Source organism: Phascolarctos cinereus, unplaced genomic scaffold (genome assembly GCF_003287225.1).
Source record: "Phascolarctos cinereus isolate Bilbo 61053 unplaced genomic scaffold, phaCin_HiC Scaffold_9;HRSCAF=440, whole genome shotgun sequence".
Lineage (NCBI taxonomy): Eukaryota > Metazoa > Chordata > Mammalia > Diprotodontia > Phascolarctidae > Phascolarctos > Phascolarctos cinereus.
In genome coordinates, this window is record NW_027556402.1 from 187,885,397 (window position 1) to 187,903,277 (window position 17,881).

The 17,881-nt window shown below is 37.3% G+C and overlaps 1 protein-coding gene across 1 annotated transcript in view; it reads right to left on the minus strand.

Annotated features, from left to right (window-relative positions):
- OTOP1 (otopetrin 1) overlaps positions 1-17,881 on the minus strand; it is a 37,272-nt gene extending 19,391 nt beyond the window's left edge. The window contains 1 exon segment of the mRNA XM_020992063.2: positions 17,500-17,881. Within this exon segment, the coding sequence (XP_020847722.1) occupies positions 17,500-17,881 (382 nt within the window).

A 17,881-nucleotide genomic window follows, 5' to 3' on the forward strand; every position in this document is an offset into this window, starting at 1 on the left:
AACTTTAAAAGTTCTGAGCAAACATCAATTATTTTGAGACAGCCAAGGTAGAGGGCCAGAATATTAGAACTGAAGCCAAGAAAGACCTGAATTCAAATCCTACCTCTTACTCTTCTTAGCTATACAACCATAGGTTAGTCATTTATCCTCTTGAAAGTCCCTTACTTTTTTTATTTGTCTGTAAAATGGGTAGAATAATAACTATATATGGCATAGACCAACATCTTATAGCATATACCAAGATAAAGTCAAAATGAGTACACAATTTAGATATAAAGGCTGATACTATAAGCAAACTAGGAGAGCAAGGAATAGTTTACCTGTCAGATTTATGGAGAACAGAAGAATTTATGACAAAAAAAGAGAGACCGAGAACATTATGAAATGCAAAATGGATAATTTTGATTACATTAAATTGAAAAGGTTTTGCACAAACAAAGCCAATGCAATGAAGATTAGCCAGGAAGCAGAAAGTTGGGAAACAATTTTTACGAACAGTGTCTCTGATAAAGGCCTTATTTCTAAACTATATAAAGAACTGAGTCAAATTTATAAGAATACAAGTCATTCCTCAATTGATAAATGGTCAGAGTATATGAACCAGGCAGTTTTCAGAGGAAGAAATTAAAGTTATCTATAGTCATATGAAAAAATACTCTAAATCAATATTGATGAGAGAAATGCAAATCAAAACAATTGGTACCACATATCTATTAGATTGGCTAACATGACAAAACAGTAGAATGATAAATGTTGAAGAAGATGTGGGAAAATTGGAACACTAATGCATTGTTGGTGAAGTTGTGAACTCTTCCAACCATTCTGGAGAGCAATTTGAATTATGCCGAAACAGCTATAAAACTGTGCATACCCTTCAACCCAGCCATACCACTTCTAGGTCTGTATCCCAAAGAGATCATAAAAACAGGAAAAGGACCCACTGTACAAAAATGCATATAGCAGATCTTTTTGTGGTGGCCAAGAATTGGAAATTGAGGGGACGCACATCAATTGGGGAATGCCTGAGCAAGTTGTGGTATATGAATGTAATGGAATACTATTGTTCCATAAGAAATGATGAGCAGGCAGATTTCAAGAAAACCTGGAAAGACTTATACGAACTGATGCTGAGTGAAGTGAGCAGAACTAGAAGCACATTGTACACAGTAACAGCAACATTGTGCGATGACTAACTTTGACAGATAGCTCTTCTCAGCAATGCAAGGGTCTGAGACAAGTGCAAAAAACTCATGATGGAAAATGCCATCCACATGCAGAAAAAGAACTAAGAGACTGAATGCAGATTGAATCATACTATTTGTTCTCTCACTCTCTTTTTTTAAAAAATTTCTTCTTTCTTATGGTTCCCCCCATTGGTTCTAATTTTTCTTTACAACATGACTAACATGAAAATATGTTTAATATGAATGTATATGTAGAGGTTATAGCAGATTGCCTGCTATCTTGGACAGAGAGGAGAGGAGGGAGGGGAAGAAAATTTAGAACTCAAAATCTTACAGAAGTGAATCTTGAAAACTAAAAAATAATTAATTAATTAATTAGTTAGTTAGTTAATTAATTTTTTTAAAAAAGATTCACATGAACTGATGCTGAGTGAAGTGAACAGAACCCAGAGAACATCGTACACACACAGTAACAGCAATATTATACGCTACTCAACTGTGAATGACTTAACTATTCTCAGCAATACAATAATCCAAGAAAATTCCAAAAGGATTTATGATGAATAACGCTATCCATCTCCAGAGAAAGAGTTGATGGAGTCTAAATGCAGAGGGAAGCATACTTTTTTTTAACTTTATTTTTCTTGTGGGGGCTGTTTCGGTCTGCGTTTTCTTTCACAATATAACCGACATAGAAATAGGTTTTGTATGACTGCACATATATATAACCTATCTCAAGTTACTTGCCATCTCTTTGGGTGGGGGAGGGGAAGAAGTAAGAAAATTTGGAACTTTTTAAACTTCGGAAAATTTTAAAAACGTTTAAAATTGTTTTTACATTTAATTAAAGAAACAATAAAAATATTAAATTTAAAAGAATAATAGCTATGCAGGATATCCCAAACTTAGTGCAATTTTAAGTTTTAATAGCTTTAATGGCACTAAGACTTTTAGATCAACTTGTATTACTTTCTTCACAAGGTGGTTGCAAGGTTCAAATGAAATGATTAAAGTAAAGCATTTTGCGGTTCTTAAATCTATGTATATATAGATATACACATATGTGCATAGATACATACATATATACATATGTGTGTACATATATACATATATATACCATTATATGCACGCATATAGATACATGTCTATGTAGCTACATAGTACTTTAAGTGCATATATATATATATATATATATATATATATACACATTTGTAGTGCTTTAAATTGTGTATATATGTGTATACACATATACACATATATGTATGTGTGCGTATATATGCCAATGACTATTATGTACAAGGCACTGTGTTAGGTTTACTGTTTTGAGGAAATAACAAGAATATACATAATGCAGTCTTTTACTCATCCACTAAAGTCTTCCACTAATGCCTCATCAAGATGGGGGGTGACTTTGGTTTCTTACAGGCTAGGATAGCAGAGCACAAGTTCTGATACTTTGTATTGAGATGGACTCTACAGCCAGGTGACACACAATGGGCCTCTCATCTGAGAACCAAGGTGATTAAGTAAGGGGAGCTCATCACCAGAGGGTTTGCCACTACATGATGAATGGTTTGACCACAGCAACTCCTATGGACCATTTATAAAGCAGGGATGAATACTACCCATATTGGCCAAACTCATCTTTCAGTATTTCAGTATTAAAGTATCAATTATGAATCTGAGATTAGGATAATAATTGTAAATTGATAATAGCTCTGCTAGTTATTACTTGTATGGCCATGGGCAAGTCACCTAAACTCTTTGGGCCTCAGTTTCCTCACCTATAAAAATAACAAAATTTGCTCAGAATGACTCCTTAGGTTCCTTCCAGCTAATATTCTATCAGTGTGTAATTATATGTTCCCTGGACCCATTCTGAAATGCTTTTTATTTTTTGAAAATTACTTAATACAAAAAAAATCTACATGAAGACTCATCAGTGACACACCCATTTGACTGGCAAAGATAATAAAAAAGGAAAATGACAAATATCAGAGGGACTGTGGGAAAACAGGCGCATTAATGCACTGTTGGTGCAATTGTAAGCTGGACCAACTATCCTGGAAAGCAGTTCAGAACTGTGGCCAAAAAGTTATTAAATTGTGCATACCCTTCAACCCAGCAATATTGTCACTAGGTCTATACTGCAAAGAAATCAAAGAAAGAGGAAAATGGCCCACATATACAAAAATAGTTATGGCAGTTCTCTGTTTTTCACAAATAGCATTTTATTTTTTCCAATTACATGTAAAGATGATTTTAACATTCATTTTTTAAAATTTTTGAGTTCCAAATTTTCTCCTTCCTTCTCTCCCCTCTCCCTTCTCTAAAATAGTAAGCAATTTTATATTATATATGTGCAATCATTTAAAACATATGTTATGAGAGAAGAAACAGAACAAAAGGAAAATTATCATAAAAAAATAAAGTGAAAATAGTATGCTTCAATTTGCATTCAGATGACATCGGTTCTTTCTCTGGATATGGATAGCATTTTCTATCATGAGTCCTTTGGAATTATCTTGGATCATTTATTGTTGAAAAGAGCTAAATTATTCATAATTAATCGTCACACAATGTTATTGTTACCATATACAATGCTCTTCTTGTTCTGCTCACTTCACTTTGCATCAGTTCGTGTAAGTCTTTCCAGGTTTTTCTGAAATCGACTTTATAGCAGTTGTTTTAGAAATTAGGAACTGCCCATCAATTGCGGAATGGTTGAACAAATTATGGTATATGAATGTGATGGAATATTATTGTGCAATAAGAAATTATGAAGGGGATGATTTCAGAGAAACCTAGTTAGATTTGTATGAGCTGATGCAGTGAAATTAGCAGAACCAGGAGAACAAGTTATGTAATAACAATAATGTAAAAACAAACAACTTAGAAAAACTTAGGAACTCTGATCAATGCAATGACTAACCACAATTCTAGAGTGTTCATGATAAAACACACTATCCATCTCTTGACAGAGAGGTGATAGACTCAGAGTACAGAATGAGAATCATGGTTTTTATAGAGTTTTTTGTGGATTTTTTTGAACATGGCCAATTTAGGATTTATTCACTTGACTACACACACACACATGTGTGTGTGTATATATATAATATATATAATATAGATACATATAGATACATATATATACACACACACACATGTGTGTGTGTATATATATAATATATATAATATAGATACATATAGATACATATATACATATATATACATATATACATATATATATACATATATATACACATATATACATATATATATATATATATGAGAGAGAGAAAGAGAGAATGGATTTTATTTTTCTTGCTTTCTCAATACAGAGGCAGGGGATGGTAGGAGGAAGAGAACTCAGACCTGAAAATTTAATTTTTAAAAAAATTACTTTTAAAACTAAAAAAAAAAAAGGCTCACTGGCAGTATGATGCAAAAAACCATGGACTTGAAGTTTAAAAACCTGAGTTTGAGTTCAAACTCTGCAACTTACTAGCTGTGTGACCTTGGCAAGTCACTTAACCTTCAGTTTTTCACACATGAAATAAGAGAGTTAGACTCATCTCAGGGCAGCTAGGTGATGCCATAGTGCATAGAGCATTTGGCTTGGAATAAGAAAGATTCATCTTGCTGAGTTCAAATCTGGCCTCAGACATTTACTAGCTGTGTGACCCTGGACAAGTCTCTTAACCCTGTTTCCCTCAGTTTCCACATCTGTAAAAATGAGCTGGAAAAGGAAATGGAAAACCACTCCAGTATCTTTGCCAAGAAAGCCCCAAATGGGGTCATGAAGAATTGGACATGACCAAAATGGCTGAACCACAAAACAACAAAAAGATTCACCTCAACCCTAGGTCCTTTCTAGCTGGGATAGTCTATGATTCTGTGATCTAGATGTCATAAGGAAGTAGAAAAGTACAAATGGCAGCACTTCTATAGCAATATTTTCATTGGCTCTGTCTTTTCTCCACCCTAGACCACAATTCCCAAGAAGACCAGATAGCCTCAGAAATAAATGACTAGAGGAATCTTGGGTAAAACTCAATCTTTGGAAGAGAGAGGAAAATTAATCCATAGCACTTCAGAAAGCAGGAAATGAAGTGGAAGGGGCAATTCTCTCCCACAGAGATTGATTCTACATGTTAACAGCCTTTTCTCTTCATAGAATCAATCATGCAATGATTTCCACTCCCACGGGAAAACACTATAGTCATGCTACCAAACCACAGAATTGTTGCATTAACCCTGTAGGCAACTCCACCCTGGTCTATCCTCAAATGAACCCTGATCATGTTTCTTTATCCAGTAACTCAAGCTGCAGCATGCAGATGCTACATATAGTCTCTTAGGCTTATGTGTCTTGATTACCACCTTTTCTAGGTGGGGTATTTGGAGGGAACCAGGAAAGCCCCCTACACAAAAATGTTTTCCCTACTGGCAGGAGCTGGTATCTAAAATTCGATCCATTTGAGTTCCATTGCTTTACCTTAAGATGTTAGTTGACTCTAGATCTCAGTAATTAATTTGGTGCTGATTTATCACAAAGTATCATAAATTTGGAGCTTTAAACTTATTTAAATAACACCTACCTGGTCTAACCTCCTAATTTATAGATAGGGAAACTAAAGAGATTAAGGGACTTGCCCAAAGTTATATTGGTACTAAGTGGCAGACTTTAGATTAGAACTCAGGCCCTCAGACTCCAAATCCAACACTTTCATCAAATGCTTCCTAGTCTGACCGCTGTCTGTAGGCAGAACCCACAAGCAAAGGACATAGGACAGGTAAATGTGTATATTCTAATTTGCATTATTTGCTCTTGATTTGTAGTTGATTTTTTTTCTTTTTTGGGGGGGTAAATTTTTAATTTATTTTAAACTTAAATACAAAATGAGAAAAGAAAAAAAGTATTTCAATGTACACAGCAGAACGTAAGAGAGGATGCAATATAAAACAACAAATTTTCATTTCAAGAAAATACTACACATTGTTCTCAAAGCTGCCCAGCTTTTCTTTGCTTCCTTGTAGGTTTTCTTTTGTTCTCTGCTGTGTACTTATTATTTTATTTTTTCTCCTCCCTCCTCACCTCACCCACCCTAAAGAAGGCTACAGTTAAGCATGGATATAGATATAGATGTAGATATAGATATAGATATAGATATATACACATACACACATATATATATATATACATAGATAGCTATAAACATACACACGTATGTAAGACCATATTATGCTTATTTCCACCTGTCATCTGTTTCTCTGAAAGTAGACAGCATCTTCCTTCATAAGTCCAAGTCTTTCCATGTTTTTCTTAATCAACCAATTCATCATTTCCTACACCACAACAATATTCCAACCCAATTATATCCTATCTGAGAGATTGTGTATGAAAGGGTCCCCCCCCAATTTTGTGCATTCCTTCTATTCTTGGCTACATAGGTGTTTTTTATATCATAACATTTTAATTTAAAATAATCAAAATTATCTATTTTATACTTCAGCAATGCTCTCATTTTATAATATAGTTTAAGGTCTGATACTGCTGAATCTGCTTCCAAGACCAATGGTCTTTCAAAGTAGTAGCTACTAGGTCTTGTGTAATCCTTAATATATAGCTCCATAATATTTAAATTGTTTTTTCCCTTGTTGCTTCTAATATTTTCTTCTTAACCTGGGAGCTTTGAAACTTGGCTATGTTATTCCTGTAAGTTTTTCTCCCTAAATGCCTTTCAGGTGGTGATCAATGTATTTTTTTTCTATTTCTGCTTTCCCTTCTTGTTCTAAAACTTCAGGGCAATTTTCCTTGATAATTTCTTGTAGTATTGTATCAAGATTCTTTTTTTTATCATAATCTTTAGGTAGTCTAACTATTCTTATATTATTTTTCCTTGATCTATTCTCCAGATCAGTTGTTTTTCTGATAGGATGCTTCACATTTTCTTCTATTTTTTCATTATTTTGATTTTGTTTTATTATTTATTGGTGTCTTAGAATATTAGTTTCTCCTTGCCCAATTCTAGTTTTTAAGGAATTATTTTCTTTAAGTTTTTGATTCTCTATTTCAAGTTGGTTGACTTTTTTTTCACAGTTTTCTTGGTTTTCTTGGATTGCTCTTATTTTTTTCTAATTTTTCTTTGTTTTCTCTTATTTGATTTGTAAAGTTTTCTTTTTTAAGCTCTTCCAAGAACTCTTTTAGCTCTTGGGACCATTTGACATTTTTCATTAAAAAAGGAGTGGGTTTTTTAGTTCTATTATCTTCCTCCGAATATGAACCTATATCTTCTCTATCTTCTTAGTAGCTATCTGTGGTTGGGTTCCTTCTCCTTTGCTTATTCATTTTTATTTTTTGTATTATTTTGTTTTTAGCAGCTATTAGTGTAATCAAGTTCTAGTCCCTAGGTATGGGGAACAATGCCTTAAACCTCAAGTCCTTCTTACTGTTTTTTTCTGAGATCTGTCCTGAGGACCAACCTTAGGCCCTCCTCCACTCTTAAGCCAAGGTTAGGGCCCCCAGCCATACTGTCCCACAAATGATCTTACTTCCTTCAGTCCCTCTATTGGCTGCAAACTACAGCTGTCCTCTCTGCCCTAGGAACTAAAATCAGAGACTTTGCTCTCTTGCAAGTGTCCACAGTCAGCAGGGTAATTGCCTCTCTGCTACTTGCACTCTCCAGGTGTGTGATAGGCCCTTCTCTGTCACAGTCACAGTCCGGGACACATCTGGTCAGCACAGCTGTGCTTGGCAAACCTCGACAGTGGAAAGTCCTTCAATCTTCTCCTACTCAGCTACTGAACCCCTACACTGTCTCTGAAATGCAAGTTTCAAAGGCTGAGTGAGGCTGCCTCTCAAATCCTGCTGCCCTCGGGGCTTGCTATTTGTGATTCTGCAGAGTTGACCTCGAAGTGTTTGCACTTCACTCAGACTGAACCTCGGTCCCTGGAAGTCAAGTCTTTGCTGGGGTCTTCTCAAATTGTCTTAGGAGGGCAACTGCTTTACCCCAACTTTTGTTTATTTACTTTGTTCTAGGTTCCCTCTGAGGCAATGTTCTGTATTTTTTTTGTGAAGGAAATTTGGAGAGCCAAAAGTTTTCTGACCTACTCAGCCATCTTCCCAGAATGCTCTCCTCTTGACTTGTATACTTTTAGTAGAAGAGAGTGAGGGACATACTCAAAAATGAGTGTGATTTTAGAACAACAGATATCACTTTAAAAAAGAAAAGAAACCAAATGGCAAAGATGTGTAGAACAGAGACAACGCTAGACTATGACAATTTTTAAACCCCATTTAAAAGGAATGAAATTTTGAAATCTCAAAAAGAAGTAATTAAAAAGAGGAGGAAAAGGGATCATCTAAACAGCTTGATGTGGCTGCAGAGATAACTCATTGATCAACAGAGTTGTTGTTCTTGATTACTTTATTTATAGAGTAAAGAGTTTGAGCAACATTGAGTGTCACAAAATACATTTCAGACCTTTTAGCCCCAGGCTGCCCCTTCTGGAGGCCAGAAGAGCCCAGAAGTATTAGGAAAGAGAGGAAAGTGGAGGGATGAGAGATGAAGCAAAGAACTGAGCAAGATAGCAACCCAGTTGTGCTTATTGAAAGAATACCCCAAATGAGGCCTAAAAATCAAGTGCATCATTTTAATACAGCCCAAAGAGGCTGAAAGACCTTTTATCTGTGCAGCCACATTGAGCTTTCTTGGCAAAGATACTGGAGTGGCTTGCCATTTCCTTCTCCAGCTCATTTTACAGATAAGGAAACTGAGGCAAACAGGATTAAGTGACTTGCCCAAGATCACACAGCTAGTGTCTGAGGCTGAATTTGAACTCAAGGTCTTCCTGACTCAATACTCTGCATTCTATCCACTAGGCCACCTAACTGCCCAAGAAGTAGCTATACTTTTTTTTCAAACATCTCAAAGAGAGTAGGAATGTGTAGAACATTTACACCACAGTCACACTGTCAGCCATCTTCATTAAGGGGAGAAGCAGGAAACTTGGTTGCCTGAGAGCCTCTTCTCCAACCAATGCTTTAGCTAATACCGTGATAAGTCCAAAGTCAGGAACTCAATTTGTGTTCATCATAGAAATGGTTTGGGCATGTAAGAAAAAAATGGGTTGCATAGCCCAAGGTGACCTTTCTGGTTATCATAGCATCTGGGCTATTGATTGCCACCTCCTCCATTTTCAGAGTTGTTTGGTGGAAGAGATGATACTCCAAGGGGACAGAACCAGTCTTGTTAATAGATATTGAAATCCTTATCTTCTACCTCTTGTATTGATCCCAGAGCATAGCCAGAAAGGTCTTAACATCACAGCCTTCTGGAGATCCACAGAGAAGCAGAAATGCTTGCAATGCTTCTGATATGAAACATCTGAAGGCAACATCTACATCAGTGTTGAGCATTCTTTCCCTTTTGAAGTGGGGGCAAAAAGTGCCCTAGGATTAAAAATAATATTAAGGGTTACTTTCCCAGGCCACTAAGGGGGTTTGAGGCTTATTCTGTAGCCCATCCTGTACCAAAAGAATTGCCTTTGTTTCCCTAATCCTGTGTTCCTCATCTCATCATTTATCTTCCTCATCCTGTGTCATGATAACTTTTCCTTATCTTGACAACCATCTTCTTCTCCCACATGAAACTCTAAAAATACATCATCTTCCTACAGGCTGTATAGTTTTCTGTCTATATAAGCCTGGATCTTTTCCTATATCAGTGCCCTTTGTTTAGCTCTTTGCTAATCTCAGGCCCATGCACTTCATGTAATAAAGCTCCCAATGGCTACAGAGAAGGTCTAAGTGAATTCTTTCACACCTGCACCAGCTCTCCCAACTCTAAACCTCAATATTTTCACTGTAATTACTGTTTTTCCTGGATGAAACCTCATATACTCATCTGTTTCCTCTTCACCACACAAGAGTAGGTCATTTGGTTGTTCCGTATGCCATATTCTGTACTTGGGCACAAATTGGTAGAGAGGGATGTACTCTGGCCAACAGGTCACTGACTGACTTGTGTTACTCTCAATTTGAATTAAATCATCTAGGTCTGATGTCACTTCCATATTATCCATATTGGAGATCAATTTCAATGCCCTTTTATTTGAGTGTACTTCACTTGCTCACTGTAAGGTGTCCAGGTTTCATCATTCTCAGACCAACAGAAGACTGAGGAAGGTGGAAATAAATTGTTTCTTGACAGATAATCCTTTGAGCTGTAATGAATGGAGAGACTCTGGGAAAGAATTTTGTAATCATTTGTATAAAGGCTATTGCTTTTGCTTGTTTGTCTGTTTGTTTTTTAACAATGTCTCTTGCCAGCCCCATGGCTGAGTAAAGTGTGGGAATTCATCCTGTAAAGGTATCTGTGACATTAGCCACTTTCCTGAGGCCTTTGTGTACCCAGTTATAAGCTGGTCTGGGTAGGTATAGAGAGGATGGGGCTCTGCTTGGGTGGTGGGAGGTGCCTTTCTGGGAAGGCCAGGCTTAAAGGTTCTAGAGACCTAAATAAAGCAGCAATGGCAAACCAACAATGCCAATGGGCACAATTAGAAAGGACAATAGAACAAAAAAGAGAGGGAGCTCTGAATTTGGCCTCACTGGAGTTGGGAAATCAATCCAACCTATTTAGCATTGTCAAATAGATTTATGGAGACTTTGCTGAGACCTGAGGAGGACAGAAGAGTTGGCCAAATAGTGGCAGTCCTGGTATGGCTTGACTCAAGCTTCCGTTCAGCCTCTCAACCTGCCAGGGAATGTTCTGTGAGGTCTTGAAGTCCACCAAGATGATTCAGGAGTAATTCTGAGGCTTCAGCCAGGATAGTATTGGGCAAGTTTTGGAGGAGATGGAAACTCGATGTGAAGAGAACCAGCCTGATGTCAGTCAGGTTAAATTACATGGATGAAATGACTTGATTCTGATAAGCAAATATCAGCACTTTTTTGCTGAGAAATCTATGTTGAACCATCCCACATTTGTATGACTGATTGCTTCCAATTAGAGATCTCCAGCAGCAGCAATGTGGTGATGCCTTATCAAGCCCTCTGCAATGTCACATGTTAACTGAAGAAATTGAATAGCTCAATCATTATTTTTAAAAAAATCTCTTTCCCCAAACTGAGATGTTTGGATAAAGATGAAGAATAACATATTACAAAGTATATAAAACCCCTAAAATCCTATACATTTAAATGTTTAAGTGCGGTGTCTAAAAAACTATGAAGAATTTGAAAACAATGGTATTTCCATTTTATTGGAGGCAGGGAGCCAGCATTTTTATGTATATAAAAATGTGACTAGTTAATGAGGCAAGGAAGCCTAAAGCATATTTTGTCAGAAGTGCTATGAATACACTGGCAAAATTCTCTCTTGGAATTGTCTTGAACCTTGTCTACTAAAACCCCTCCTCTTCTCCTCTTAGTATCAAAAGATCATAGATCCAGAGCAGGAAGGGGCCTCCTTTCTTATTTTATCATGGTATGAAAAGTCACAAGGAGAACTTTTTAGTGTACTAGCAAAGCATTTTCAGTTTTCATCATGTAGTTTCTAACCCCTGTCTTGTAAGTTATTAAAATTCTCCTTTTAAATAAATAACTTGGAGTTTTTTGTTTTGTTTTTGGAGGCAATCACAAGTGACTTGCCCAGGGTCACACAGCTAGTAAGTGTTTAAGGCCAGATTTGAATTCAGGTCCTCTTGACTCCAGGGGCAGTGAGCTGTCCACTGCACTGACCTTATATAACTTGGTTAAAAAAAAAAAGACAGAGAACATGGAAGGAAGGGAAGATAAGGAACAGTATATACAAAAACAAGGTATAGTCCTCTAAGAATAATGTTAGGAGCGTTAAAGCTGTTTGCAAAGAAAGCTAAGGACAACCAAAAAAAAAAGGTTTTAGCTTTACTGGGTGAAGGAGGAATAACAACGAGAGTTTGGCCCAACCTTTAGAGTAGGGTGAGATTATGACTTAGACATAACAGATGAAAAAGGAGGGAGGGAGAAAACAAGCATTTATTAAGACAAAGTTGTTTAATTCATTTTCCTTCCATCTTCTTTTTCAAGGAAAATGATCTTTGGACAAGAAAGGACTGAACCCAAGTGAAAGAGGAAAGGGAAGGTAATAAACACTTGTTAAGCACCTACTATGTGTAGGCACTATGCCAAGCACTTTGCCGATATTATCTTATTTGCTCTTCAAAACAAGCCTGGGAGGTAGGGGCTATTAGTATCCCCATTTTACAGTTGAGGAAACCAAGGCAAACAGGGGTTAAGTGCCTTGCCCAGGGTCACACAGATAGCAAGGGTCTGAGATTTGAACTCAGATCTTCCTGACTCCAACTCCAGGGCCCTATTCACTACACTACCTAGCTTCTTTTTTTAAAAAAATTTTATTTTTAATTTATAGGGGAAAAACAAGCATTTCTGTAACATGGTACAATAAAAAAAAGTGATTGAACATGAAATTGCAAATCTACTCTGCACAACTTTAGACAGATGGTAAATATTCAACTAACTTGCTCTGATGAGTTTAAGTTAGCAGGCCATAATAACTTATATCATAGAGTACCAAAATTTAAAAAAAACCACCCTATCTTCTGAGCCACTCTCACTTACCTATTGACAATATTGGAGAATAAGAGTACTTCAGAAATAGGGAAGGGAAATAGAAATAAAAAAGGGGAAATGCAATAATTTTATAAAAAAGAATAAGACTACCGGCTGGTGAAGTTGACTGATTCTTGGCAAAATACTACAATGTATTATTAAAAGAATGGGCAGTGGACATTGGGAAAGGAAGCGTAAACCCAAAGACAAAGCATAGACTGATTGAGAATAGGGCATGCTAAACCAATCTCATTTAATTTTTTGATAGTTACCAGACTGGTAGACCAGGGAAAGGTCAGTTGTAGCTTACCTAGATGTTGGCAAAACATTTAACAAAATCTCTTGCTATTCTCATGGAAATGATGGCAAGATGTGGGATAGGCAACAGGACAAGTGGATTTGGAACTGATTGAATGATCCAACTCAAAGAGTAGTCATTAATGGTCCAATGTCTGCCTGGAAACTAATGCTAAAGGAATACTGCCTGGATGTGTGCTTAGCCCTGTGTTATTTACCATTTTTATCAATGATTTGAATAAAGGCAGGAGTGGCATTCTTATCAGATTACAGATCTACCTAGCTATCTAGAAGAAGCTAACTTGCACAGTCAGAATCCAAGATGATCTCAATAGACTAGAATGTTGGGCTGAATCTAAGACAGTGAAATTTAATAAGGATGAATGTAAAGTTTCAGGCTCCCAAAATCAATTTTGTAAGTAAAAGAAGAAGGAACTGTGGCTAGACATCACCTGAAAAATATTTAGAGGTTTTAGCATCAAACTCAATGTGAGTCAATGGTATGATGTCAGACCAAAAAAAAGTCAATGCAATGTTATACTGAATTAAAAGAAGTATAGTCACTGAGACTAGGGAGGTGATATCTTGCTATACTTTGCCCAGGTTAGTCTGCATTTGAAATGTTGTGTTCACTTCAGGCCATCAATAAAATGGAGCACATTCCAAAGAAGGGAACCAGGATGATGATGGTCTCTGAGATCGTACAATGAGATGATAATTCCCAGGGGCAGGAAATGCTTAGACTGGAGAAGAGAAGACTTAGGAAAGACATAATAATACTGATAGCCTACGTTTATACATCATTTTAACATTTATAAAGAGCTTACATACAATTCTCACTTGATATCTGTCCTCAAATACCTGAAGGGCTATCAATGAAGATGGAACAATGGTTCCACTTGGTCCCAGTGGAAAGAACTAGGAGGAGGAGTAAAAGTGTCAGAGTGACAAATTTCACCCCAATACTGGAAAATCTTTGTAACTTTGTAATTATCCAAAAGTGGAATACACCTCCTGGGTGGGGAAGGGGGAGTAGTAGTTTTCCCCTCACCATATGTCTTCAATCAAAAGTTGAATAATCATGCTTCAGTTACGTTGCAAAGGTTATTCTTGTTAAGCTACAGCTTAGTTAAGCTGATCTCTGAGTTTCCTTTCACAGCTCTGAAATTCTGCCCATGGCCACACAATAAGTTGATTGCATATAGAGGGATGATAGAGATACAGATTCAGTACATAGAAAAAACTGCTCAGAGACAGCAGACCATGCCAGACTATGTCACACTTACATATATTTTCTTTCTACCAAGTTTTTCGAATTTAGTAGGTACCACCTACCACTGAATAATACTGTTTTAGCAGAAGCTCAATTTTCAATTGAGGCCTCAAAGTAAATCATCCGTGAAACTTTTCTAAATTTCCCAGGATTGGAATTTGATGAGTTTTCACAGTTTTTCAGCATACTAGAGTTTCCCAGTTATTCTTTTCAGTGCTCACTGCTAAGATAGGCTCATTAACCCATTCATCCATGCCTTGGGTATACCTGCAAAATGTCTATGTTGGGTTCTGGAGCTCATAATGTTTTTTCCAGAATAATTAGACTAGTTCATCTTTGATTAAAAAAATAACAATAATACGCTTCCTTAACTACATGCCATGGACCAATTTCTCCTTCAAGAACATTGTTTTTCTTTCTTTTTTTACATTTGTTTACTTAATTTAAAATTTATGGAATAAAACAAGCATTTCCATAACATAGTATAATTTTTAAAAAAGATGATTGCACATGAAACTAAATCTATTATGTACAACTTGCTACTCCTTTTAAATATATAATCAAGTTATCATGTAAATTCTTCTTTTTCTCCTTTTTCCCCCCCTCCCCACCCTGGAGATGGCTACCATTAGAGACACTTTTCCTTGAACATCCCTGGAGTATGGAATCTTTTGACCTTCCTCCAAGTTAGATAATAACTGCTTACAAAGAATTTTTGGTTTTTCTTACTCAGATTCATTTCAGTTAAAGAGGAACTACTTGTAAGCCACCAGCCAAGGCCAGCCTAAGAAGCTTACCTAGTGAAGGTAAACTATTAACTAAGGATGTCTAGCCACAACTCCAAGTATGTGGAGGAAAAGTAGGGGGGGGAAATGTCCATGCACCCAAATGCTTCTGATACCTGAATACTTGTGAAATACAGGCAAATGACACTCCCTACCTATAACCCCCTTTACCAATTTATCCTCCGTAGAGATGCCAAATTTAAAATTCTCAAAATGCAATTCCCAAAATGCAAACATATATACTCAAAAAATCATCATTGGCTTCTCATTGCCTTTAGGATAAAATACAAACTCCTCACCTTGGGATTTAAAACTTTCCAAAACTAGGGACCTTGTCTACTATCGCTCTCCTTTATAAACTCTCTATTCTAGTTAGGTATAGGGTGACAAACTTAGAGTCAAGGAGACCTGAGTTCAATCTTGCCTACTCATTTACTAGCTGTGTGACTCTGGGCAAGTAACCTAACTTCTCTCAAACTCAGTTTTCTCATCTATAAAATGGGGATAGTAATAATACCTGCTTTATAGAATTATTGTGGACATAAAATGAGATGAGATAATACGTAAAGTTCTTTGCAAAGATTAAAGTGATTAAGATGTCCTATAAATCCGGCATTCTATCTCATAATTTTAAAAATGAATGTATGACACACAGAACTTTGGAAGGTGGAAACATATAAAACACAGTAAGGTATTAAAACCACCCTTCCACACCCCAGATCATTCTTTTAGCTGAGGTTCTTAACCTTTTGTATGTTAGGTACCCTTTTCTGGTGAAACCTATAAACCCAAATAATGTTTTTAAATGCATGAAGTAAAATAAAAGGGATTAAAAAGGAAACCAATCATATTGAAATAAAGTTATCAAAATATTTTTAAAAATCAAGTTCATAGTCCCTAGGTTAAGAACCAGGTTAAGAATTAGAGACTAATAAATAAAGGAGATGAATACCTTAATATTTCATGAATTTACAACTTGGTCTATGGGGCTGATGCAAGTAATGACTTTCATATCTTAATAGAGTTTTCTTGACTTTCTGTGGCTGAAAATGCACACACGCACTCACACACCAGTGACTATCCATCTGATGATGAGTCTATCTCTTCTTAGTTGGATTGTTCTTCTGATGGCAGACAGCAATCCATCCCTAGGCCTGGCCTTGAGCCTTTCCAGCCTGGTAGGATCAGATATATTGGAAGAACACCAGACCTGAAGCCAGAAGGCATGGGTTGACCTATGTCACTAACTTAGATGTGTGACTGCAGACAAAGACAAACCCCTTCACTAATGAAATGAGGAATATAATACTTGAATTCCTTGCCTACTAGCACTTTATAAAATACCATATGAATGGAACTATAACAAAGGTAATAGAAAGTATTTCTACTAAAGTTCTTTTCTGATGCCTTATTATTGTATACGGGTGATTATGGGTTTTTGAAGTTACTGCTGATAGATCCCAAAATCTGGCAAGGTCCTACTCTGCCGGAAAGGTTTCTAGTACGTCCAAGTTACACCTTCCCCTGTCATCCAAGGCTCAATCTAAGTGTAGAGCTCAACGCCAACAAGCTGGTGACTTTTTAATTTTTTTTTTGCCACAGAAATTCGGAAAACATCTACAAAGGCCATGTGGGTGGACAGAAGTCCTAGTGAATAAATCTGCAATGTAGTAAAAAGAACACTGGCACTAAGTCCTGGTTTCAAATGATAGTTTGGTATTTGTTCCTTTGGGCTACTCATTTTAATTCTTTGTGCCTCAGTTTCCTCACCTGTAAAAAGAGAGGATTGGTTTAAATCAGGGGTTCCTTTAACATGTTTGTGTTGTGGACCCATTTTCAGAATGATTTTAAATTCATAAAATACATAGACTTACAAAGGAAACCAAATATATTTTAATAAAGATGCAATGTTTTCCCATTCAAGTTCACATGACTCTTGAAATTTATCCATAGAATCCTTGGGCTGATCATAGGGGCATAGATTTAGTGTTGAACAGAAGTTTAAATTACCAATCTTGGCTTTTACAGACGAGGAAACTGAGATCCAAGGAAGTTGAGCGATATGATCAAAGTCACATAGGTAGTCAAATAGAAGATCAGGGGTTCAAGCGCAGGTCCCCTCCAACACAACACAGCCCATTTCTACAGCACAGGACTTCTAAGGTCCTTCTCAACTCGAACGCCTATGTACTTCTGAAGCATAATTAAGTAGGAGGAAAACTTCCAGAACGTCCCGGTGTGCCCAAGCGGGGCAGAGAACCCATCCCCTCATCTCCCTCACCCCATGCATCCTCCCGCAGAGGAACTCGGCCCGGGATGGGAGAAGGAGGCGAAGTACTCACTCACCCCTGAGCCAGCGCGCCCCGGCGTAAGTGTCCTTCTCCTGGATGAGCCTCCGCTGCGTAAAGCTCCGGCTCACGTACCACAGCATCCACAGGAGCTGAATGAGCATGAGGGTAATGAGGTAGGAGAGAAGGTCGCCCTTGCTGATGCCCGTGGCGTGCACTGCGCAGGCGAACACTAGCAGCAACCCTGCCACGAATACATTCAGCCCGTACTGGCTGCTCAGCACCTCGGCCAGTTTTTGGGGATAGCCGGCCAGACTGGGAACTGGCGGGGGCGGCGGGGGCGGCTCCCCGAGCTCTTCTCCCTGCTCGCAGTGCAGCCCCTGGCCCGCAGCGACGGCCGGACCCCAAGGAGACACGGGCAGGTGGCGGTTTGCAACCAT